Source organism: Lissotriton helveticus, chromosome 6 (assembly GCF_964261635.1).
Source record: "Lissotriton helveticus chromosome 6, aLisHel1.1, whole genome shotgun sequence".
Lineage (NCBI taxonomy): Eukaryota > Metazoa > Chordata > Amphibia > Caudata > Salamandridae > Lissotriton > Lissotriton helveticus.
The window spans coordinates 913956891-913983688 of NC_136067.1; the positions used below are offsets into that span (position 1 = coordinate 913956891).

Below are 26798 nucleotides of genomic sequence, written 5' to 3' on the forward strand. Positions count from 1 at the left end.
GAAAGAGTTGGGAAGGTTTTTTGTCTTTTTCAGCCTTAGAGTGAGGAAGAGATAGAGGGCTGAGGAGCCCGCAAGGCAGATTTTGACCTTAAGGTCAGTGAGTTGGGAGTTAGGAGTAAGTGTAAACAGATGGAGAAATCATTGCTTGGAAAAGCAGGGCCTCAAAGGGTGTTGGCGCACGGGACACGCAGAGTGTCTGTGAAAGAGTTTTTGGGACGTCACAATTAAGGTGGTTTAGCATGTTTTCAAAAGATGGTTGGTTACAGTTGATATTTTGTGTGTTATGTGCAGTGTCAGCAGTATGTTGAAAAATATGTTTTTTTTTTTATTATGACTTCTTTTGAAAAGAAATGTTCGTGCGTTTTACATATTTTTGCATTTTATCCTTTTATGAATTGTTCCTGCTGGTCCTGTGTGTCGGAAGCGACACAGTAAGTTGTGTTTGACAGCCACATCTCCACTAACTGGTGATCAGGTGTCAAAAGGAGGGTGAGGATTTTAAGCCTGACAAATTAAGCAGGCCTGAATATTCTGTTTTGGGCTGCATGTTCACAGTGCATAAAGTGTATGCAATGGTGTTGTGTGTTACTGCTTATTACATATGCTATTGTACTTTGTCTATGCTTTTTGTGCTTGATATACAGCGCGTATATCGGATGGCTTGGCATATGTGTGTTTTTTATTTTATTTTATGCATGTTTTTGTTTTATGTTGCTGCTTTAGATACTATTACAAGTTCACCTGTGTTGTGAAGGGTTCTACATGACGATGTATATCGCTGCACAACAGTTGGGTGAATTTGCGCTGATACTAAATTTCACAGATATGATTTTTTATGCTGTGAACAAGACAGACAACACTTCACCAGTGTATGTCAAATTTGGCTATATAGTATTGAAGTAAAATAAAAGAGATATACAGGATCAAAGTGTGTCACCTGCTGTTAGTCACAATACTGTCCTCTTCCCTTAAGGAACAGACAGCCCTAAATTTATGTATCCTGATTGGACGTAAGGATAAATTATAGATTTGTGACTCTTGTACATGGTGACCTAATTTCTATATTACATTAGTCAGTTTTGTTCTGCCTCCTAAGTAGTGCATGGCTTTGTACCATAAAGGAAACAAGGTTTCATTTTTCTCTGAAGAAGGAACTGGAACATTAGCTGAGATTACTGTATATGGTTTACTGGGTCTCGGCGGCGGGGGAACCGCCCAAATCTTCCATACCTTCCATACTTAGTAAAAGGAGACACAGGAACCTTCGTCTGCAGAAGGAACGCAGATTTATTTCAATAGCCCGGGCTATAGAACAGAGTCCCAAGCTAGTCAGCGACAAAACCCAGGAGGCTTTTGGCTGTCAGACCATTGTTTAATCAGGGCAGTGTTTACAGTTGATAACCAGATTCTTACGATGTTTGCAATTACTGACCTGGTCAAGGCTTGGTACACAGATCATTGTTCACTCGGCTTTGAGCAAGGCTCAGTTTTTAAGGTCTTTGTTCAATTGCCTTGATCAAAGCCCGGTCCTTCAAGTCATTGTTTAATCACCCTGATCAGGGCCCAACAGTCAGACCATTGTCTAGATAACCTGATCACGGTGTCAAGGATGTTTACCAGGCTGGGAGCAGGAGATGGAAAACAAGCTTGTTTACACTGGGCGTGGGTGTCCATGGCTTTCTGTTGAACTGCAAAGAACAGGGGGTTGGGTGTGCGACAGTTCCTGGGCAGACATGCAGGCTGCAACATGGTTTTTGTCGTGTCAGTTTAGATTTTCCTCAGGCATCAGCAGAAATGACCAGATGGGGCGTGTGGAAGTGTTTGACATGAGATGGCAATGAAAAAACAATGGAGTCCCGGTACAGATGATGCTAATCAGAAAAACACTTTTCCTCACATACATCACCTGAGACTATCTCAAGATTTACATTTAGCGTCAGCGTCATTAACATTATTAGTAAATCCATAGCAGAAGCAATACAGCGATGACCACTGTGATGCTTGCCCATTCAAAATATCAGAGAAACTATAAAGAACATGACTCACTGTTTACTGTTAAAGAATACTTATTCGAAGAAAACCATAAAATCATGCATCACAAAAATTTACAACAAGAATATGCTTTGTAAATGACATTCTTCAATATGTAGAGGAAAAACAGAAAAATCAAATAACATGACCAGTGCACTAACACCAGGAGGAATATATGTAGTAATCCAGTACAGCTCAACACATATAAGCATCGCGCAATACAGTTAACTATATGGTACACCCAAAATATCCAAATAAAATTTAGTATAATTTACAGAACGGAAAGCTGTGGACAAAAAAACTCAGGGATTATAAAATAACAGGGAGCACACATATGCAATATTGCATGTAGGCTACAATGCAGTATGCAATATATGTCAAGATTGGGAATGGGAGTTACCTGCTGTTAGCTGTTGAACATTCACAGCAATAGGTGTGAAAGGGGACTGAAGTCAGCCACTGGTACTCCCTGGGCTCAGCTAAACTGCTGTTTCTCCTTCAGCAGAGCCAGTGTGACCCAGAAGCTGAGCAGCGATTCTCCTCCCTCCTTCTGAGGCTCCAATGACTCTGTGAGCTACTCAAGGAGGCAGGGAGATGTATCCGGTGTGCCCTGCAGCATAACCTCTGCCTTTGCCTTTCCCCTGCCCACTCCATGCATTTTTAAGAGGCAGGGGAAAGAGAAAGGCCGAGGCTGTTTATTAGAACATTAAAATGTGGAGGGCAGCAGGCCTGTACCATATTAAAGAGGCCACTGCTGCTTCATTGGCTTGAACAGAGCTCTCAACATTCCAATGTTCTAATTATCGTTAGATCATGTTTATGGCATGGAACCAAGTGTAATTGAAAGCACGGCAATGTATTTCACATGTCACTTTTTTAAAAGAATTAAGACTGCAGTGTTCTCATACCAGCACTTTTTAAATCACTTTTGAAAGAATTCAGACATGAGTTTTTTCATTCCAGATCTTTTCACATCACCTTTCGTTCTATCCAGTATCTATGGAAGAATTAAAGAACTAGATATTTAGCACATCTAAATAGGGTGTTCTCTTTATGTCTGGGTTGACAGTGCAGCTGTATGCAAGACCCATTGCCTACAATACACATAACAAACCTGGCTTTGGATCATCCCCCTTCAGCCACAAGGTTATTCGGATCAGCCTTGTTCAGCAACTGAATTGAGACATTTGTGATCACATCATGGATCAGCCATCATTTTTGTCATTGGTATATCATTCCACCTTCCATTGTGATATTCAGTATATTGTCTATAGTAGTGAAGCTACTAAACATTTTAAGGAGTTACAGTTGCCTATCGATTAAGGACTAATATTATGAAATGCTGGAAAAAATTAAAGGATTTTATTATTAACCATGTTAACATGGGCAGAAAAGAAATACAGCAAATGCCATTAAGGCTCAGATACATAAATTATTCCAAGTCATAATAAGTGGAAAAGTCTCTCTAAAATTTAAATATTAGGTTCACAAGAAACACCGACAGCATCTCCAGGGATAAAGCTACCAAATAGTCTGGCAGACTTCTCTAAAGAAAACGAAAAGTCTCATCAAAATAAAGCAGGACAGAATCCCCGTCAGGAAAGGGAAATCATCTCTGGCTCAACCCCAAAACTATGTTTTTTTAAATGAATTGTAACCATAAACAATTAGCAAAACTGCAGGTACAGCATAGCATGACTAGTAAAATCACATACTCGACATTAAACTTTTTATAACGTTAATCCTTTTCTAAGGTAGGCAGTAATCTTCTATAGCAACAGCAGTCTGGTGATGTAAAATAGAATATAAATCATTCTCAAACATAATTAAATCGTTTTAGGTGCATCATTATTCATCGTAGAAATCATTAGTATATACAGATTATTTGTTACCCATAATTGCTTATTTAAAAAAGCTTTGGGAACTGTTTCCCACCAATGAACACCCTGCTACAGTTACCATCAAACTGAAGTAGAAGCAACCACTAGAAAGTGTGCACACTGTGTGCTTGCCTGGTAGCCGACTCATGCAATCATCAATTCTGAGTGAAACAATAGCTACTTTCCGAGTCTCATTTATGGATTCCATTCATGTCATTTAAGACTTCCCTAACATTCTATACATAAAGAACAGAACTGCTAATTTTCCCTTATTCCACTTGCTCTTTACTAAGCCAGACTGAAATTTAAATTGTGAAGACGAAATTCTCAAACTTCATGTTTCACACAATTTGTGAACATTTTGTATTCCACAATTTTTCAGTTATTGTCTGTGCGAAACTGGTTTGTGCAGAAAAGGTTTGGCTGAGATACATCTTCTGTTCAAACCAGTCTCCTGACTTATTTCAATTGCTCTTTTCTGTGTGATATTCATTAGCTTAAAAAAGCCACACAAGGTACTAGTAAAGGTCATTTCTCTTCAAAAGCAAAACTTGTTCACACCCCATCTTTAACTCATGTATAATGACTATAAAGCTCCTGCCACAGAGCAGGTATTGCTGTTGGAGTACCAGTGCCACCTACTCTTGTGTGCTTACTCATCACCTGTGTCAGAACCCCGTTCTGGGGCCCCGGGGCACACAGGAGTTATTCGGCCCAACTGAAGGGATTGAGGCATTTTACCCCTGATGTCCCCGGGCCCACCCTACTATGGATTCAGATCAACTGGGTCATGCGCCCCCTTCTGCACCTGGCTCTCAGCTGGGTAGTGTAGCTCCAGCAGTCAAGGCTCCCTCAGATAAAGCTCAGATACAGTTCAGTGAACATGACTTATAACTAAACATGTGAGCAGCGCAACAATAAATCAATGTCCAGTCAAATCCTCGATTTGTATATAAAGACATATTTTATTCTAACGCTACACATGCAATGGTAAATGACATTCAAAAACATTAACACACAGTCTCTTTGAGGTCGGTGGCTCTAGTAGTTGTCAGAACAATCCCTGTCCCTTGGTGGAGTGTGGGGGTTGGTCTCCGTGCTCCAACGGGGTTCCAAGGGGATAATCCACAAAATGCAGCCGAGTTCCACATTGGTCACAACAGTTTCCCAGTCTCAGGTGAAGACCCAGACCTCTCAGATTCAGCGTCTCCAGCGGCCCCTCCTGGCATACAGGGTCACCACTCCGGCCTTCCTACTCCAGCCATGCTAGCCTCACGTGGATAGTCACTGCAGCCCTTCCTGCCATAGAGGATCTACTAATCACTCCAGCGCACGGGCCACGGCCAGATCAGTGCGGAGATGTCCTTCTCCAGCCACAAGCTTGACCCCATGCAATGGCGGCTCCTTCTGGAATACGGGTTCACCCAGTTAGTTTGGCACACGGGCAACGGCCCAATCAGTGAGGAGACGGCTAAGAGTCATAAAAACACAGTTCATCACAAGACATTGGTACATAAAACCTTAGAAAACATTTAAAATTTTGATCTAAAAAATGCTATGTACAAGACAGATAAAACGTATACCAGTTTACAGATTCCTCAAGCAACTATAGGTATACAGACAGAACAGCTATAAGAAGTACAAACAGGCAGTGAATATATGGCCAGAAACTATTGGATCTGTCTTGTTAAGTACACGTTAAATAATCGAACACACTGACTCTGGAGCCGGCAAGCTTTTCCTATATCTGATGGCCGCTATTAGCAAGCTTGCAACCCCAAAACACACTGTGGGGGAAGGTAGCATTTGGAGATAGTCAAGGCCGGCCTCACTTGAACAAACTGTCGGTCTTTGAACAGGGGTCACTCAGTTCGGCACACGGGCAACGTCTCAATCGGTGATGAGATGGGTTTCTCCCGCCACAATCCTTAAGCAATTTGCAGCTGCACCTCCTGGCATACATTGCCATCCAGTTAGTTCTGCACACGGGCAACAACCCAATCGGTGTGGGAGTGGGTTTCTCCCACCGTGCTCCTCTGATTCAGTTCACAACGGCTCCTCCTGGCATACTGGGTCACCAATTAAGTCCAACACACGGGCTACGACCCGATCAGTGCAGGGCTGGATTCCTCACACCTTTCAGAGAGTCCCAATGACAGGGCTCTCTTCTGGACCTCTCTCCCTCCAACAATCTCTGCCTCAGGGGTATACCACTCTTGGTGAGCAGACAGGCGCTGGTGCTCCAGGTTGCAGGGCAGAGGATATTGGCTTCTCTGGGTGACGTCCCCTCACCCATCAGGGAGACCAGCATGCAGGGCCCCTACTCCTGGTCACAGGCAGAAGTCTTGCAGAGCTTCCCCTCCTCACACGATTGGCTGGCTGCTCGGCAGATGACAACGTTTGGAATCACCACATGAAAGATGTGTGCAACAGCCGGCAGGACTTCGAAACGGACTGACCCATAAAAAGATTCATGGGAGTGACCAGGGTTCAAAACTGGATGTCGGCCACAGTAATATGTGCATCAAAGGCTAATTAAGGGCCTCAGCCCTACTCTTCATGATTCTTTTATCAGCTCCAGCTCCCTCTTCCTGAAATGTGTCCAGTCCCCTTTCCTTGCGATCTGCCACTGAATCAAAGAGCCCTTTGAAACACACAGGGAGAACCTGGCTCTCCCTTATTCGGTGCTTGTCCCACCCAGTTTACAGAAATGCAGCAATACACAATTCTGTATGGGGAGGACTATTCTACTCCTCATGTTTTCACCAGGCTGGCTTGAGCTTTCCAATATTGAACCCAAGGTCCTCCATGTTATGTACTAGTGCAGGCTCTTCTGCACTCAGTGTACACATTCCTAGCGCACACACTACCTAGTACTGCTGTCCTTGTGTATTATTTTACCACCTGCATTCCCACATGCAGCACACACACTCAGTCTGCACATACTGTCCAGTACTGCAGTCTCTCTGTACTGTATCAGTGTGTGTTACTTTAAAAGCAAACCCTGCCAGAACACACACATTTACCATGTATGCACTGTACCACACTTCCTCCTAGGTGTTGTGTATTCTTTACGAGCACACATGCACTCAGCATGTTTTTATCAAGCATGCACTTAAAAATATCAACCGGATGTAGGCCAGGGGCGAGTTAAACACAGCAGCTGAACTTTTAAAAAGGTGAGTAAGCCTTTAGGCCTCACCCCAGTGACTCAGGGTAAAAAAGGACCTGTTCACTACTACGGATCACGACAAGGTATGCTCCCACCACGGTATTTGCACTGTTAAACTCCTGGTTAAGGCAGTAGCCTTTCAACACTATGAGGGCAGCCAGCGCTTTGGTTTCCCCTCCCAGTCCAACGCGACTACAATCCGTGAGATGGACCTATATCATGGCACACATGCATGATCCGTATTCGCCTATGGCAGAAAATCAGCATTTTGGTTCCAGACAACGGTACAGTTGGGCACGCAGGGGTACACACCTTTAACCATGCAGAGGACTTTTCCGTCACAACAACTTGCTTTTAGGAAAAGTTTCCCTGTCGAGCCAAGCACCCCAACAACGTGAAAACTCTGCTTAGAAGCTTAAGTCTTTAAAATAATGATACCCCAATACAATAACTGTGAACAAATTAATCATTGATACACTGAAAACTTACTCGAGCTTTTAGGGAGCATATTTTTCCTCTGTGGGCGTCAGGGACATCGCGATTTCTAGAAAAAAATAACAGCATGAACACACAGAACATAACATAATTTTAATATTGAACAAGCAGTGATTTTGAATGGGCAACAGAGCATATCTGAGCTCGAGGAAACGCAAGTTTATGATACAGTTAGGCCCAGCGTAAACCGAGTAATAACATTCAATGGCATCCTCATGCGACGGTTTCCTAAAAGAGCAAGGCGCTCACACCTTCCTAACAAATGAACTAGAAACGTTTCACATCATGTGTAATATCCGTCACTTTCCAAATTATAATGTGGGACAACGGTGCCATCTTGTGGGGAGAAACATGTAACTGTAATAAAGACAATTTTCACACTGCTAGCCTGAGGGGGATACCAAAAACTTTAACAAAGGATGTCCTCCCCATAAAAGCGGGGTGGGCTCCAGAAATGAAGTTGGACGCAAAATATGCAGCAAGTATAATCAGCTATCTATCTACCTGTCCCAATTTCTTCACGATCCCAGGGCTGACAAACAAAACCAACATTTACAAAACCAACAAACTTAACTTTCCTCTATTAAAATGATGTTTTGCATATGTTACAAAGGGCTCACAGCAAGGGTCTCCCCACACATTACTTCTACTGACCACCCTGTCAGATCCATTATACTACCCTAAGTCCAACTACCACCTCTGGTCCTAGCCTTAAAATGTTCAGTACCTTCACTACACTCCTTCAAACATTCTTAGATCAAACTCCTAAAATTAGCCCTCCTTAAACCAGCCCAGTGAAACATCCTCTCTCTCATCAAACCTTTTTAGTTTAAACAGAGACAACTTAAGCTGTTTGGCATTTCATCTGTAATTTTACAAGTGGCCCAACATTCCCTTTCCCCCTAGGTCACTGCTCGTTACAAGTGTCATTAAAATTCTGGACCAACCCAGAAGGCAACCGCTGACGTTGGATCAGTCACTTGTGATGTAAGGAGTATTTCCGAAGTACTGGTTATTTCACTGCTGACTGCAGGTGTAAGGGTCTGTACACAGAGGACTCTAAGTTTCCATTGGAGCTATGCAGCCGGTATTAAATAGCTTGCATGGTACGGTGAGAGCGTGCCACCCACTCAACTCTGTGAGTGGCTGTCCAGTTGCGCAGCACTAAGCAATTTAAAATAAAATGATTTATGTTTGTGACAGACCCGTTGTTGGTGAACATGCACAGGCATCAATGCATGTGCACTTAATGCATCAGTACTATTCAAGGCACCCTCTGAGTTTGCGGTCTGTGGCAGGTCTCCAGCCCCAACGGTCAGCAGTGCACTCAATGAGGAGAAGTATGATGGGGACCTTGGCTGGAGACAACTCCTTTTGTTTACCAGTGACAGGAATACATGACAGGTGGAAGACAGTCCTTTGAGTAACTTGCCCCGCTGTATTCCTGTGTGAGTGACTGAGGGAGTGATTGTGAGAATACGCTAATAGGTAGATAAATGGATGAATGAGCGACTGCATAGAGGAATAACTGGTCAAGCGTATGAAGAGAAGAATGGGTGAGTGGATGCATGAATAAGAGATGAAGACCAGTGGCTGATGGGGAGTACTGTTGTCCCATTAGGATCGCAGCCATTCCAAGCATACTGGCCTTGAAAATTAGTGTAGTCACTACTTTGGCCCAATCATCTACCCATGCACTCACACCTATTAATCCAGCCATCTAGCCACATCTTCACCCACGTATTCTTTGATCCACGCTTTTACATCTTCATAGATTAATTTAGTGGACTATTTACCCACCCATGCACCCGCTCTCTCACCCATATATTTAATCATATGCTCACTTTGATTCAGTTTCACAAACACACCAGTCCAACTACATACAAAATCGTTAATAAATGAAGAAGCGCCTACATTTGAAAACAACTGTGAGATCTATTTGCTTTATGGGAAATGTCAATTGGAGAAAGCACTGAAGGATGACATTTGTTGTCTTTACACACAACACCAAATTGGACATCCGGAAAGACACCTTTTCAATTACTGCTAGGCAGGACATACACTGATTTGGCCCGAGTAAAAAGAGAAATTGGTGAACAAAGAGTAGTGTGATTGAGCATTAGGGATGATTTTAAAAACCAGGTGTTTTTATTATAACATAATGCAAGACATAATATCTTGCCACATACAATATGAAGGCATTCAGGCATACGTCAAACAGACCTTTTTAGAAATAATATGCTACATTAAAATACTAGTAAGGAAAACAGTGCCGACGTCAACAAAACAGGCCTCTAGGTAAGAATTCCAAATTTCACGGAACAGAATATCTGTTTCTAAAAAAGCATCTGTGTAATGACTGGAGAAAAGTGAGCTATTACAACTCCACAACCCAATTTTCACAAAGAACCGCAGGGGAAGACATCCCTTTCTAAGTAGTAAAGATTTAGCTACTATTAGAGTTTTAGCAAGCCATTTCTCTTTAAATGAAACAATTGGGAGGGATGAACGAAGGAAAAAGAATAATTTCACAGTTAACGATGAGTGAAGCATTTTCGGAGATGTTCTTCCAGAGGCTTTTTACTGTAGGGCAGGTTACTAGCATATGAGTAAGATTAGCGTGAAAGACACTGCACAAAGAAGTGTTTGTGAGATAGTTTTTGCATTTTCTTACAGCTGAACAAAAATATCCCATGCCAAGTATATACTGTTGCCGATCTAGGGCTGATCTCTGAAATACTTGCCATGTAAGAAGATCAGTACTTAGGTGGGATCTGGATTCCAAATCCTATTTCCTAGTCGGATCTGTGTTTTTCTAAATATGTTATATTTTCATCTGAGAAAAGCCTGTGTGTTTCAGCAGGTGACATTTTCCAGTAAGTCAGATTTAGTAACAGCCTTTTGTCTTGAGATCTTCATCTGTATAGCTTGAGATCACAACTGATAGTGGAAATGGTATTTTCCTCAACACAATATAGTTCACTTGTGTGGAGACAGTGACACCTTTGTAAACCACTGAAGAATATTACAGATGCACAAGTTACTACTTGTGTAACGATATATCTGTAAGAGACATTAGTTAGTATTAGATTCCTTACCTTAGAATATCCCCAGGCGTCAGACTGGATCCGGAAACTTTTGCGTAGCAGTACCCTTGCACGTCGGTAGGCGTCGGCGGCGGCTCCGCGTCCGTCGTCGGCGCCGTGATGACGTCGTCGGAGTACTTAGACGCCGTCTCCGCGTGCTGACGTCAGTTCTTAGACACAGCTTTTCCACGCCAGAAACGCAGAGCCATGTCAAAAAACCAACACTGGTGCCATTGAAACTAGGGCCCTGAAAGGGGACAACCCTAACCCTAGACATTGGTTCGCAGAACGGGGAGGATGGGTGGGTCGGTAAGGAATCTAATACTAACTAATGTCTCTTACAGATATATCGTTACACAAGTAGTAACTTGTGCATCTGAAAGAGACACGTTAGTATTAGATTCCTTACCTTAGAATAGATACCCCAGCAATACCAACCCCGGTGGTGGGTCTGCGAACCAATAATCACACCAGAAAGTCCTGGAGGACGGAACGGCCAAAAAAGCCATCCCTCCGGACTTGGCTGTCTAGGCAGTAGTGTCTTGCAAACGTGTGCAGCGATGCCCACGTAGCTGCCTGACAGATGTCTTGTAAGGGCACCCCCCGGCCCAGGGCAGTCATAGTCGCCGTGGCTCGGGGGAATGAGCCCGTAATCCAACAGGGGGCTCCTTTCTAGCCAAGGAGTAGCATGCCTGGATACACAAGATGATCCACCGGGAGATGGTCCTCTTGTGCACCGCTTTCCCCTTCTTAGCGCCCATGTAACCAACAAAGAGTTGGTCATCCACCCGGAACTGGCGTGTGCGATCCAAGTAAAATGAGAGCGCACGTTTTGGGTCCAGACGGTGGAGCCGCTCTTACTCTTTAGAGGGATGCGGTGGCGGGAAGAAGGTTGGCAAGGTGATAGACTGCCCGATGTGGAAGGCCGTGACAACCTTGGGCAGGAAAGAAGGTTTGGTACGCAGCACCACTTTGTCCGGATGGACAGAAAGGAAAGGCGGAGTACAAGAAAGGGCCTGGAGCTCACTCACTCTCCTGGCAGAGGTGATGGCAACCAGGAAAGCAGTCTTCAAAGTCAGAAGGCGAAGAGGACAGTTGTGAAGTGGCTCAAAGGGAGCGCACATCAGAAACGTAAGAACCAGGTTCAAGTCCCACTGAGGCATCACAAACGGAACAGGAGGAAACGTGTGTGTGATGCCCTTAAGAAATCTGTTTACAATAGGGGACTTGAACAAAGAAGGTTGATCAGGCAGCCTGAGAAAGGCCGAAAGGGCAGAAAGGTAGCCCTTGAGAGTGCCCAGAGCAGAGCCCTGCTGGGCAAGAGAAAGAAGGAAGAGAAAAACCTCAGAAAGAGGGGCATTGAGAGGATCCACAGCCTTTGCTGTGCACCATGCCACAAATCTGTTCCACCTGCAGGCGTATACCGACTTTGTGGAGGGATGCCTGGCTGCCAGAATGATGTTACAAACTTCAGGAGGCAAGGCAAATGGCCTCAACTGTCGCCGCTCAATCTCCAAGCATGGAGGTGGAGACTGGACAGGTTCGGGTGGAGGACCGTCCCCTGCTGCTGTGACAGAAGGTCCTCCTTAAGAGGCAGACGAACCGGGGGATCGACTGACATACTGAGTAGCTCTGGATACCAGTACCTTCTCGCCCAGTACGGAGCCACAAGGATGACTTGGGCCCGGTCGCGCTTGATCTTCTTCAGCACTCTGGGCAGAAGTGGTATAGGCGGAAAGGCGTACAACAGACCGCAACTCCACTCGCGACGAAAAGCATCTCCGAGCGAGTGCCGCCTTGGAAATTCCAACGCGCAGAACTGATGACATTGCGCGTTCTCTTCGGTGGCGAATAGATCTAACCAAGGCTCTCCCCATTGCTGAAAGAGGCCTTGCGCCACGTCCGAGTTCAGACGCCATTCGTGATCCATCATGCACCGACGGCTGAGCTCGTCCGCCCTGGCGTTCAGAGAACCTGCCAGGTGTTGAGCCACCAGGGTCACGCCCTGGCGTTCCAGCCATTGCCAAAGGCAAAGAGCCTCCTGGCAAAGGGTCCACGACCCCACCCTGCCTTGTTTGTTGCAATACCACATGGCGGTGGTGTTGTCCGTGAACACCTGCACTACACTCCCCCGGACAGAGGGGAGGAATGCCTTCAGTGCCAGACGAATCGCCCTGAGCTCCAACAGGTTGATGTGGAGCCGGGCCTCCGCCGGAGACCAGAGGCCTCTGATCTCCGCCTCTCCCATGTGGCCTCCCCAGCCCTGGAGGGACGCGTCCGTCACAACTACGTGCTCCGGTTGGGGAAGGGAGAGGGATCTGCCGCTGACCCAATCGCGGTCCGTGAGCCACCACTGCAGCTGTCTCGCAGTGCCCTCCGAGATCAGGACGTGGTCGGATAGGTTGCCCTGATGCTGGGCCCACTGAAACTTCAGGTCCCACTGCAGAGCCCGCATCCGCCACCTGGCGTGATGCACCAGTAGGATGCAGGAGGCCATCAGCCCCAGAAGCCGCAGCGTCAACCTGACCGAGACCCGGGATAACGGCTGAAAGAAGGGAATCAGAGCCTGAATATCCCAGACCCGCTGTTCGGGTGGATAAACCCGAAACCGCGCCGAGTCCAGAACCGCTCCGATGAAGAGGAGCTTCTGAGAGGGGCACAGGTGTGACTTTGGCACATTGATGGAGAACCCCAGGTGGTGCAGGAGGTCTGCCGTAGTCTGGAGGTGGCTGACGACTGTCTGGGGCGAGCCCGCCTTCAACAACCAGTCGTCGAGGTAGGGGAAGACTGAAACCCCTAACCTGCGCAGATGAGCTGCGACCACCGCCATCACCTTTGTGAACACCCGTGGGGCGCTGGTAAGGCCGAAGGGGAGCACGGTAAACTGAAAGTGCTCGTGGCCAACCATGAACCGCAGGTAGCGCCGGTGGGCAGGCAGGACGGGGATATGAAAATAAGCGTCCTGCAAGTCCAACGCTACCATCCAGTCTCCTGGGTCCAGGGCAGCCAGGACCTGAGCCAGTGTCAGCATCTTGAACTTCTCCTTCCGGAGGAAGCCGTTGACGTTCCTTAGGTCCAAGATAGGGCGTAGGCCCCCTTTGCCCTTCTTGGGTACCAGAAAGTATTGGGAGTAGCAACCACACCCTACTTCTGGCCCAGGAACGCGCTCGATGGCCCCCTTGGCCAAGAGGGCCGTAACTTCCTCCCGCAGAAGTCGCAAATGATCCCCCGATACACGGTGGTTCTGCCGTGGCATGGCTGGAGGAGTCGCCTCGAAGGGGAAGGAGTAGCCCCTTCGGACGATCTGCAGCACCCACCTGTCTGAAGTGACAGTGCGCCAGTGGAGGTGGTGATGGCGAACCCTGCCCTCCACTGGCGTCACATGGGCCTGAAAGCATGGACTAGGAGGGTTTGGAGGCGGATGCTGCGGGGGAAGGTGTGGACTGACCTCGCCGCTGCCCCTGACCGCCTGGACGGCGGTTCCCACGGCCGCCACCGCGTTGGGTATTGCCCTGCGGAGCGTGGCTGGCGGCGCGTGTGGGCGCACCCCTTCCGTGGCCACGAAAGGAGTGAAAAGCAGCCGATTGCTGGCGCGGGGCCGAGAGGCCCAAGGACTTGGACGTAGCCCTGGAGTCCTTAAAGCGCTAAAGCGCATGGTCTGCTTTGTCGCCAAAGAGGCGACGGCCATCGAACGGCATGTCCATGAGTGTGTTCTGGACATCTGCCGAAAAGTTGGCGGACCTCAGCCAGGCGTGGCGTCTGACCGCCACCGTCGTTGCCATCGCCCTACCTAGCGAGTCGGTGGTATCCAGCCCACACCTGATGGAATATTTGGCTGCATCCCGGCCCTCCACAAGGGCTTGGCCGAGTTTGGCCCGTACCTCCAACGGACACTCTGGCAGCACCTCGGCGACCTTATCCCACACAGAGTGGGTGTAACGTCCCAAGAGGCAGGCGGTGTTGGAAGACCGCAGGCCCAGACTAAGGGATGAGAAGATCTTCTTCCCATACTGCTCATACCTCTTGGATTCCCTGTCCGGCTGGGCCGACGGGAACGCGGTCTGGGAATTGGAGGCCTGGATGACCAGGCTCTCGGGGGTAGGGTGGGTGGACAGGAAACATGGGTCGCCCGGGGCTGGGCGGTGGCGTCTGGCCACGTTCCTGTCTACGGGCGAACCCGTAGCGGGCTTGGACCAAGTGCCCAGAAGAACGTCGGTCAAGGCCTCATTAAAGGGCAGCAGAGGCTCGGCCGAGCTTGACTGCGGTTTTAGGACCTCAGTGAGGAGATTAGTCCTCACGGCCGCGACGGGGAGCTCAAGGCCCAAGGCCTTGGCAGCCCTCATCAGCACCACACTGTAGGTTGCCCCCTCCTCCGAAGCCACGGTAGGAGGGGAGACAAAACCAGTGTCTGGAGAGGTGTACAGGCCACTGGCCTCCCCAAGGTCTCCTGTCCAGTCCTCATGAGACTGACACTCTCTGGTCAGAGGGTCCTCAGACCCCTCCCAGTCCTCTTCAGCACCCATCTCCTGAAACTCAGGGTCCTCAACTAATGGGGCCTGTTCATAGAAGTTAAACTCCCCAAACGACGTCTGGAGCGGCGCCCATCGGGGCCGTCCCGACGCCGGAACAGGAACGAAGGTGGGACCGGGGACGGCGCCGCCCGAGGACGGCGCCGGAGGCGACACCTGAGGGTCCGACGCCGGGGAGGTCGTAAGGTCCACCGGCGACGAACCAGATCCCGAAGGGGGTCCAGCGGCGTCCCGCGGCTCCGGGCCTGAAGGCACCGGCGGCGCCGGAACAACTGAACCCCCCGGCGCCGGGCCCGAAGGCGCCGGCGGCGTCGGGATAGCGGGAACCTGCGTGCCGTGCCCGAAGGCATCGGCGGCGCCGGGGCCGTAGCACCCGACGGCGTCGGGGCCGATCCCCCCGACCCGCTAGGGTTCCCAGACGGGTCCGCTGGGCCCGAAGGCGCCGCGGAGCCCGTCGGAGGAGAGAGATTCCTCATGGCCATGAGGAAGCGCTCAATCTCCTCCTGTGTCGCGTTAAGCCCAGGGACCGTAGGGTACGGGGGTTGGACGCGGCGCCTGCGCCACCGTTGGAGCCGCGTGGGTGGTGTCACCCGAACCCCCGGCCGCATCGCACGAGCGTCGGGGGGAGTTTGAAGAGCGATGACGCCGCTTGGACTTCTTGTGCCTCTTACCTGACGACGACTTCGACCCGGAGGAGTGCGGCCTACTCTCGGAGCTGTGATGGCTCCGAGCCCGCGACCTGTCCCTCGACCTCCCATGGGACCGAGACCTCTCGCGGCGCGGGACCGACTGCCGGAGTTCGAGTCGCCTGCGGGACCGCTCCCGTCTGGCTTTCGAAGAGAGGGCCCGGCAGTCGGAGCAGGCCTTGTCGTCGTGATCGACGCCGAGACAAGTTAAACACCGTCGGTGAGGATCGGTGACCGACATCAGACGGTCGCAATCCTCGCAGTGCTTAAAGCCGGGCATCCCTACGGCACCGTTGGAGTCGAAGACTCGAGAAATGATCAAAAGCGATCAAAAAGGTTAGTCAAAAAATGACTAGGGTTACTGCTTTTTCCAGATCTGCGCTTGCTGGCGCGGAAAAAAAAAGAACTGACGTCAGCACGCGGAGGCGGCGTCTAAGTACTCCGACGACGTCATCACGGCGCCCACGACGCCGACGACGGACACGGAGCCGCAGACGACGCCTACCAACGCGCAAGGGTACTGCTACGCAAAAGTTTCCGGATCCAGTCTGACGCCTGGGGATATTCTAAGGTAAGGAATGTAATATTAACGTGTCTCTTTCAGATCCCTTTTTTAGGTTGAAGCCTGCATTGCAGTGCATGCGCTGCTGCAGGCGAGAGTTCTTGTAAACAAGAAGGGGCATGAAACCACGCCCCTTCTGCCATTGGCCGGCCTCGCGAAATGGAGGCCTGCCGTTGAGCTGCCCCTGTTTGGATGATTTGTCCGGCTGTGATCCCGCCTTTTGAGGACTCGGTGACGTGACTTAAGGTGTCGCAAGCGTATTCTCTGAAATATCGCCATGGCAACCATGAGTCAGGTCACCAGTCCGGGAGGGGCGGGATTAATTATTGCGTTTCCGGCCCAAAAAAATTTTTCTTTCACATTTTTGCAGGCATTCCTGCGCGTTCCTCGGCGGTGGAGGAGGTAGGGGAGAGGCTGTGCTGGTTTTAAAACATCTTCGAAGTGGATGGGAGTTTGTTAAGGATAGTCGAGCTTGCTTGCTCCCATGCAATACATACGGACTTAATTTTAAACCTCGCCATTTTCAACTGTCACCAGCCGCCAAACTTGAAATGCCAATTCCCTCCCTCCCCTTCAAGAACTCGGACATTCCACCAAAGAACATTTATGAAGTTAGAGTGCCATCTAATGGAGAAACCCTTTGACAACAATCTGCGCATCAGACCACATCCTCCGTTACAGCTACTGTAACGCGGTAAACAAAGAAGAGAGTTTGTGAATGAAAGTTCACAAATGACGATTGTGTCTCGTGCGGTTAAAACTGGCCATTCTGTCACTTAGCGTGCGCACGTAGATTCTCCGTTCCTTTCCTGAAGAAACCGCTAAGGATTGTTGTGGTCCATTTTAAATTAATTAAACGATTCGTGGGAGGGCGCTCTTATGTGATGACATGCCGTTGCTCCCCCGTGGTAGTCGAGAAAAAGGTAGGAATATAAACGACTTACGTCCACAAACATTCCTCCATCGAACTTGAAAAATAGACTTATAGCCAGTAGAACAAACATACCGTACTTATGTATTAATATGTCACACCAGAAATTACTGAGGTGAAATGTTGGCCCGTTACAGACCTGGACATCATCGCTGCTTGTGGTATCGCAGTTGCAGAAGATCAGGGCCAGACTGCTTCGTGCCGCGTCTCCCTCCTTCCCACTGGGCCCACACCTACTGTGGACATTCGCACTATGGATCCCAGAGATAAAACAGCTGCTAGGACGTGCACGCAGTATGCCAAAGGAGATGCAGTGAGGTAGAATAAAGGACGTTACTATAAGGGAGACTCATAGATCTGGACGTGGCCTAGCGAGACTCCTTTAATATATAAATCGAAGGAGCTCTGTGCAGGCTGGTTGTAAGGATAAAAATGATGGTGAAAATGACATTTATTTAATAACTATTTAGAAAATATAACTGCTATCAAACATACTTTATCCCAGCAGCACCAGCAGAACACTGTGAATGGGAACCCTTATGACGTCACAGACCCAGCAATTGTAGAAAAGTGGCTCCAGGTCCCTGGCCTCTCACAGCACTTACTGCCTTGCCCCTTGCCCCGCGGCACCGAGGGGAGGCACAACTGTGAGTCCTGTGTGTCTTGTTATGTTGTTTCACCATAGCGGTGCTCCACACACCTGAGCTGCAGCCAGGTGGGGTGATGTTATTCCCTCCTACCAAATAGGTAAGCGAGTTGGAATGAGGATAATCAAATTCATTACCATATTCTCTATATATGTTGTATTAATGATACTAAATGACTGAACAAAATGTCTTATGTTTAAATTACTAAACTTACTGTGGTTCTCTGTGTTTTCTATCTGAGCGCATTTCCCTTCTAGCACGTTAGAGGAGATTGAGCAAAACCTGAAACTTCACAGGTGATATTTTTCAATTTTTTGCAGTAGCAGTTACAATCTAGGTCCTGAAGAAAGCAGTGGCGTATCTGTAGTCACAAATGCTGAAACATGCTGACCCTACTAGCTTGCAGATATTTTGTTAAATCTGCTAGTTTATCATTTTGCTTTTAATGTTGGGAGAGTTGAGAGAAACTAATAAAATTGCTTATCTCTACTCAATCTCTACCCAATTTTATACTATTACACTTAAATTTTCACTACACATTTATGCACTGCATTTTCAGTTACCCCGATGAACCAAATATTTCCGGTCCCACCCTCTACACAATTTCTCACCCATCTTGTGTTGACTGTCTGTTACAATAACAACTAGTGATAGACTACACTTTCTCCTGGGTTAAGGAGAGCCCAGATGATGAATAGGGTGGGAACTGATGGGCACCTTTTCCATAGGTAGGAATTGTGTGTTGTTGGTTGCACATTTTGCATTATTTGCTCAGTTAGTTTGCTGCGCGACACTCTAGTAAACACAGTTGAATCCTTTTTTCGTTTGACCAACAGACACTTTTTATTGTTATTATAACAAAGGCACAACGTTCCTCACATCTGCTGACACAAATCAACAGGGCTAGAAAAAGAGGGGGAAGGGAAAATAAACCCAGGAAATTGCTTTTTTTGCAACGTGTCTTGTTTATTAATTCTGGATTCCAAATCTGAGTCTCAGGACTGAATGCCACCTTCACCCATCACTGTTGGTGCCCCCTCCATCCTCGCAGGTTAGATTTGTGAAAAGCCGGCATGAGTGGCGTATGCAACTGGTGACCTGAAGCAGCAGAGAGTGGCGGAGGACATGTCAGGGAGGGGGTGGTGGCGGAGAAGGGGGTGGTCACCATTCCAGCACACGGGGGACGATCATACCGAAATTGCCTCTTTCCGCTGATTTAAAGCCAGTTTTGTTTATACAGAAATCGAGCTCATGGCGTGTTATGATTTCCCGAGAATCACACAATGTCATCAAGTGGGAACGCCAGGATTATTACTCAGGTCATCAGAGAACGTAGACTACAGGGACAAGATCGCTTCTGTAACTATCTTGTGGATCCACTAGGCAAAACCACCTTTCACCTGTGTCCCTGGCCGGCAGCGTGTGCCCACATTCTGTAGCCCCAACCACACTCTATTCCTCTTCCCCTGCAGACTCCAAACAAGGTATGTGGCCCCTACCCAGCTCTGGGCCCTCCACTCAAACACTGCAGTAGCCATCATGGTCCAGTGGTCCACAACACCATCTGCCCAGGCTCTGTGCCCTCCACCCCTGCTCGGAAACCTTCTTCCAGGCTCTATGCCCTCCACCCCTGTCGGAAACCTTCTTCCAGGCTCCGTGCCCTCCACCGAAGCTCAGCAGTGTACGTCCAGGCCCAGTGACCCCCTAGCCACTGTAGCCCCAATCCAGGTTCTGTTCCCACCCCCTCCCCTCCCCCCAAAGCTCTGCAGCATTCAAAAAGGTCCTTGGCTTTCACAACAGGCTCCTTGCCAACACCCAGGCGCTGTCACCACCACCCACCGTTGCTAATTGATCTATTTTTATTATGTTTTACCAATATGTCAATGATTTTATCTGTTGCTGACAGTGTCTTTAGTGAACCACTGAAGACATCCCTGCGGGCACACCTAATCTACTCTTGGGTCAAAAGAAGATTCCAAACAATAGTTCCTTGCTGAATTTCACATATTTATTTTCAATGTTTTTTTCTTTTCTTCCATTTCAACTATTTGAAAAAAATTTCATCATATTTCCATCAGCGACACAGTTTCTATTCAAATCCAATGCATTTCGGGCTTGTCAATCCCGCCCTTCATCAGGGAATCATATCTACAATCAAAATGTGATATTCATGAGTAAATGTAAGTGTACTTCAATTTAAACAATCCTATTATGTGCCTTAAATACATATCACCCTGTCAAACCTTTATAACCCGTGTGTTTAATGACATCTACCCTCATCGTTGTGTCTCACTTACGTGTCGCATGTGAGCTGTTCACAAACTCTGTGAAAACATAAGATAAAAAAACGTGGCTGTGGTTAAGTGTGCTGGATCGACGTTCAATTATTTTCTTATCGTCTGACAACCACCCTTGTTGTCTATGTCTAACGTCAACTAACCTGAAAAAAACGCTATGGATGGCGTCTCTCCGGTCTCTCATCGCCTATCTTCCCGACATATTCCTGTCAGTCAACAACCTCCTCACGGATTGCTCACCCCTAATATCAATTATACGAGTCGCTATAGGCTCATGGTTCGTGCACGTGACTGCTGTTCCTTCGTGCAAACGTAAGTGCAATTTGAGTTCTAATATGCCGTTTTCTACTAGTAAAGTGGCAAAATCTAGGTCTGTGTGCTCGTGAGTGTTAAATATTATTAAAACTGAAAAATGAGGAAAAAATAATAAAGCATGTCAACCCATCCCCACCCGGGGATTGAACCCCTCCATTACTGTCAAACACAAAAACTCAAGCTCCTAACAAGTGAGCTATCGTGGAATCTACTGGGTGTGTGTGTAAAACGGTGATATACAAACAGAAAGTATACATTTTAATACTCATAACATTTCTACTGTGCAGTAGTCCTTTTATCAGAGCAAGGAGGAACAATTAGAATCTATTAAAGATAACATGATAATTCCATACGTTCATTTAGCCCGGCCGGGCTCTGGGTACTTAATTTATTAATCCAAAAATGTTCTCGTTGTAGCATAACTTTGGTGTTATCTCTTCCTTCAGTCTTTTCTACAGTCTCCAAAATCAAATACTTCAATTGTGAGATGTTATGTTGTGCCTCCATGAAATGCGAGGCCACTGATGATTTGATGTTTTTCATCCGAATGTTTGATTTGTGTTCTGTTAATCTGGTCTTGATACTTCTTTCGGTTTTGCCGACATATAGTTTCCCGCAGGGACATTTCAGTGCGTAGATTACGTTTTTCGTTTCACACGTTGCGTTCACCCTTAGTTTAATCTCATGTCCTTTCGTAGGATGATTTATATTATTTCCTTTTATTATACTGTTACAGTTCCCGCAGTTTAGACATGGTTTCGTACCTTTGAATTCTTTGACTATTTGTGGCCCGTTTTTTAAGATTTCGCCCACATTTTGGGCTCTGGTATGAGCAAATATTGGGGTTTGTTCGAATGATTTCTGAAAGTCTGGTTCTAGTTTGAGCATCCTCCAATGCTTGGTGATGATTTTTTTATAATTATGACTTTGTGTGGAATACTTAGATACTGCTACTATGCGAGCTTCTGGTTCCTTGAATGTAGGTTTTAAAAGTTCTTTTCTTTCCATTGAGTTCACCCGCTTTCTTGCATTCTCTAGAACTTCCTCAGGGTAACCCCTCTTCAAAAATCTTGTGGCCATTTCTTCCAGAGCAATATTTGTTTTGGTACTGTCCAATATGATTCTTTTTGCTCGTCATCTGGGAAAAAGGTAAATGTTTTTTGAGACTCGGTTGGTGGAAACTTGTAAAATGCAACATGTTGTTTCTATCTGTTTCTTTTCGATACAAGCTGGTTTCTAATCCTTTCTCTGTAATGGTGATCCTAACATCCAAAAAAGTTACCGTGGTGTCGGAGATGTCCCACGTCAGTTGTATCCGGTTATCTACTCTGTTGAATTCCAATAATGCGGACTGTAGAGATTCTTTTGTTGATTTCCACAAGATGAATATGTCATCAATGTAACGTACCATGAATTTGATGTTGTCTTGCCAGATTTTTTGGGAGAAAATGTTTGTTTCTTCATAGTCTCTCATAAAGATGTTAGCGTATACAGGTGCCGCCGAATTTCCCATGGCAGTTCCCGTGAGCTGTTGATACCAAGAATCTTTGTACTTAAAATAACTTTGGTATAGTGTAAATGTCATCAGTTCCATTAGAAATGTTTGTAATTCATGACTCAAATCGCTGTTTAATAAAGCCTTTTCTATTGCTTCCATTCCCAATGAATGAGGTATCGAAGTATATAACGATCGTACATCCGCTGTGCACATGATCATTGGTTCTTCCGCTGATATTGTGATACTCTCCAATTTTAACAGAAACTCCGTCGTGTCTTTAACATACGTTCTCATCTTTCTTACTGTGGGTTGTAGATGTCTGTCTAGTAGTTGACCTATCGGTTCGTGAATGCTGCCCCGTGTCGACACGATTGGGCGTAGGGGAGGATCTAGTGGGTCCTTATGAATTTTCGGTATCATATAAAATACCGGGCTTTTGGGGTTAGGTTTATTGAGAAAGTTTTTTGTCCTCATGTTTATAACACCCATTTCATACTCTTTATGAGTATTAAAATGTATACTTTCTGTTTGTATATCACCGTTTTACACACACACCCAGTAGATTCCACGATAGCTCACTTGTTAGGAGCTTGAGTTTTTGTGTTTGACAGTAATGGAGGGGTTCAATCCCCGGGTGGGGATGGGTTGACATGCTTTATTATTTTTTCCTCATTTTTCAGTTTTAATAATATTTAACACTCACGAGCACACAGACCTAGGTTTTGCCACTTTACTAGTAGAAAACGGCATATTAGAACTCAAATTGCACTTACGTTTGCACGAAGGAACAGCAGTCACGTGCACGAACCATGAGCCTATAGCGACTCGTATAATTGATATTAGGGGTGAGCAATCCGTGAGGAGGTTGTTGACTGACAGGAATATGTCGGGAAGATAGGCGATGAGAGACCGGAGAGACGCCATCCATAGCGTTTTTTTCAGGTTAGTTGACGTTAGACATAGACAACAAGGGTGGTTGTCAGACGATAAGAAAATAATTCAACGTCGATCCAGCACACTTAACCACAGCCACGTTTTTGTATCTTATGTTTTCACAGAGTTTGTGAACAGCTCACATGCGACACGTAAGTGAGACACAACGATGAGGGTAGATGTCATTAAACACACGGGTTATAAAGGTTTGACAGGGTGATATGTATTTAAGGCACATAATAGGATTGTTTAAATTGAAGTACACTTACATATACTCATGAATATCACATTTTGATTGTAGATATGATTCCCTGATGAAGGGCGGGATTGACACGCCCGAAATGCATTGGATTTCAATAGAAACTGAGTCGCTGATGGAAATATGATGAAATTTTTTTCAAATAGTTGAAATGGAAGAAAAGAAAAAAACATTGAAAATAAATATGTGAAATTCAGCAAGGAACTATTGTTTGGAATCTTCTTTTGACCCGAGAGGAGATTAGGTGTGCCCGCAGGGATGTCTTCAGTGGTTCACTAAAGACACTGTCAGCAATTGTTTGTAGGCGCCCAGGGACGTCGGCGGCCACCTACGGAGCACCCATCACAGAAAAAGCCCACATCAACAGTAAGCTGTGCACTAATCCCCAATCTAAGCATCTAATGATTTTATCTGTGACATTTTTTATGAAAAGAATTAAAATGTACTTTCTATGCTAACTCAGTGTTTCATCATTAATTTTGTTTTGTTTGCCATTTAAACTTGTGCCAGTTGTCATATTGTTTGCCTGGGTATGTTACTTTACATACATTACTTGCCCTGACCCAGGAACTTTATCCATATCAGGGGGTCCTTGTTTTCTCACATATTGATACCCACAGTGCACCCGTGTGGGACTAAACTGTTCTTCTTATTTAAAGTACCGGTTTATTCAAGTTGTCCTCTGTATCTACACATGGTTCATTTTTTTTTTCATAACAAAATACATGGTTCATTTTTTAATGTATTTTATGTAACTTTTTTCTAAAAATCCATTCTTTATCTTACTTTCTGCAGAGACTGGTGCCCCATTAATAGTACTCCACCATGGCCCAAATGCAGACATTTGGCTTCTCTGATGAAGACTTCGCCACATTAGTAGGCACTAGTGTACCCTCAAACCATAGCTTCACATCCAACACTCAAAACAATAGCGACATAGGCAAGCTGTCCAACCTAAGGAAAAAACTAATAAGGATAGAGGCCCACGGGGAATTCATGCTCAATTACCTGAAAGTCGGCATTATCCCATTAGGATTAAGAGTTAAGAACATTCCCAGCCTTTTTGTAGATGTGAAAACTTTTCTACATAAATGGAGCATGATAGCCAGTAGATGCTCCCATGACCTCATGATTCTAATCATAGCGACATCCAAAGAGTTAGCTACAGATTTAAAAAAAAGAAATAGAGGAACTGGAAGATAAAATAAAGAAATCATCCATAATAGAGGAGGCTGATAAACAACTAGAAACTCTGAAAAAGGATGTCTTATCCTTTGCTGAATATCTTACAAAAAGAAAAAATGAGAAATTCACAAAGGATAAAAGATTTTATACCCTGGAGCGAACCTATCCTTATCTTGGAGAAAACTTCTATAAAACAGATTACCATCAAGGAGACACAAACTATAACCCGCAAAAAATTAATACCTTTTCAGATTCCTCAGACCCTGACTCAGATGGTGATGGTAACTCCAACTACCATGAGGATAGCCCGTACAATCCACATAATGGACGTAGAAACACACACCAGTCTTTTTTAGGCTACCGCGGCGCGAAACGGGGACGACAGAGAGTAAGATTTCAGCCTCAATCGAGAGGTCACTATCAGACCCACCAGTACCCCACGGAACCTCAACATTACCTAGAGACACGCAGCAAACAATACCAAAGACAATGGATGTAATACCCATTTTCAATCTCTCAAATCACAAGCTAGATGCTGCAGATGTGTCTCTTCTAACGAAAGGAATAACATTTGTTCCTCATTCAAATGTAGATCTATTTGAACTACATCAGGACATCCATTCTTTCCTTAGAAAAATAAGACTAAAAAAGTTCTTCATGAACAAAGAAGAAATTGATCAAGACAGCAGAGCAAACAATATAGTAGCCCTACCGTCTACATTCACTTCCTCTTTGGATCAACTAGGCCCAGAAATGGCAATATTTGAAAAAGTGGTCCTTAACAAATTGGAACAAGCTTTACGGTTTGTACCCAAACCTAGATATAACATCTCCAAGAAAGAACACACATCTCTAAATAACCTGAAAAACAATAAATCCATTGTTATTAAGAACAGGACAAAGGAGGTGGCATAGGCCTTATGGACTCCACCAACTATGAGACCAACATGTTAAAAATGCTGAATGACCTGTTGTTCTATAAAAAAATCACAATTAACCCCACCGATAGAGTAATTAAAACAATTCAAAGAATTGAAACAAGGGCCCTTAACACAAGAGTAATCAACAAAAAAGAATATGACTTCTTAAATAAATCACAAAAGAAGATAGCCTGTATTTACGGGGTACCGAAAATACATAAGAACCAGCAGGACCCCTCCTAACGTCCGATTGTGTCTACAATAGGCACCCCTACTGAAGCTATCTCTAAATACCTAGATAATATTCTCAGACCCTATATTCCGCTAACACCCTCTTACATAAAAGATACGGGGTCAATCATTGCAAAGGTTGAACATCTACCTTTCAATCAGTATAGTGACCTGCTGGTCACTCTGGATGTTGAATCCCTATATAGTAACATTCCCCAAAAAGAAGCAATAGATGCAACCATGTGGTTCATAGACACATACCAGATACCCTGTTCTAAACCGTTCGTTTTTGAATGTCTTTTCTTAGTCCTTAAAGAGAATGTCTTCCAGTTTGGTGAGCACATGTATCAGCAAACTAAAGGCGTAAGCATGGGGGCAGCCATGGCTCCATCTATAGCCAATATATACATGGCTCTCTTTGAATCCAAAAATATATACAATGAAATGGCCCCATTCTTTGAGTCTGTTTCCCATTGGTACCGGTTCATTGATGATATTTTTTTCATCTGGACCAATGGGGAACAGACTCTACAAGAATTCTTGGACTGGCTCAATCTTGCAGATAACAATCTCCGCTTTACTGCCCACACTAATACAACGCAAGTTGAGTTTCTGGACATCTATATCAGAAATGAATCAAATGTGCTTGAGGTAGATTTATACACAAAGCCGACAGCAAGGAATACTTTGCTTCACTTTTCTAGCTATCATCCAAGAAATCAGAAGGATGGCATTCCCTTTTCGCAGTTCTTCAAAGTAAGGAGAAACTGCACAAATCTAAAGGACTATGACACCCAATCATTAGCAATGAAACTAAAATTTCTAGAACGAGGTTACCCCCATCGTCTTGTAAGAGAAGCATACAAAAGAGCCCGATTCTACGATCGGGATGCCCTACTTAAGTCACATAAAGAACTGCAAGAACTAAAACTGGTTTGCATCACGAAGCACTCCACGGTAGATGCCACTGTAAAGCAAATCATTAATGCCAATTGGCATCTTTTAAATGTAGACTCATCACAAACCAAACTGAAAAAAACACTCTTTGCACACCGTCGTAATAAGAACCTAAAGGATCTTGTAGTTCGATCCCGTTATACTGCAGCGACCACCAAAACTCCTTTTATACAAAAATCAATAC

General features: G+C 45.8%; 1 protein-coding gene across 5 annotated transcripts in view; it reads right to left on the minus strand.

Moving 5' to 3' along the window:
* TUBE1 (tubulin epsilon 1) overlaps positions 1–26798 on the minus strand; it is a 202338-nt gene that overhangs the window by 84645 nt on the left and 90895 nt on the right. For 3 of the 5 annotated variants that reach the window (XM_078648563.1, XM_078648565.1, XM_078648562.1), the window contains one exon: positions 7573–7627. The exons of the other annotated variants lie outside the window; for them this stretch is intronic. In XM_078648563.1, coding sequence (XP_078504689.1) covers positions 7573–7627 — 55 coding nt within the window. The remainder of the gene's footprint in view (positions 1–7572; positions 7628–26798) is intronic. 5 annotated transcript variants of the gene reach the window in all.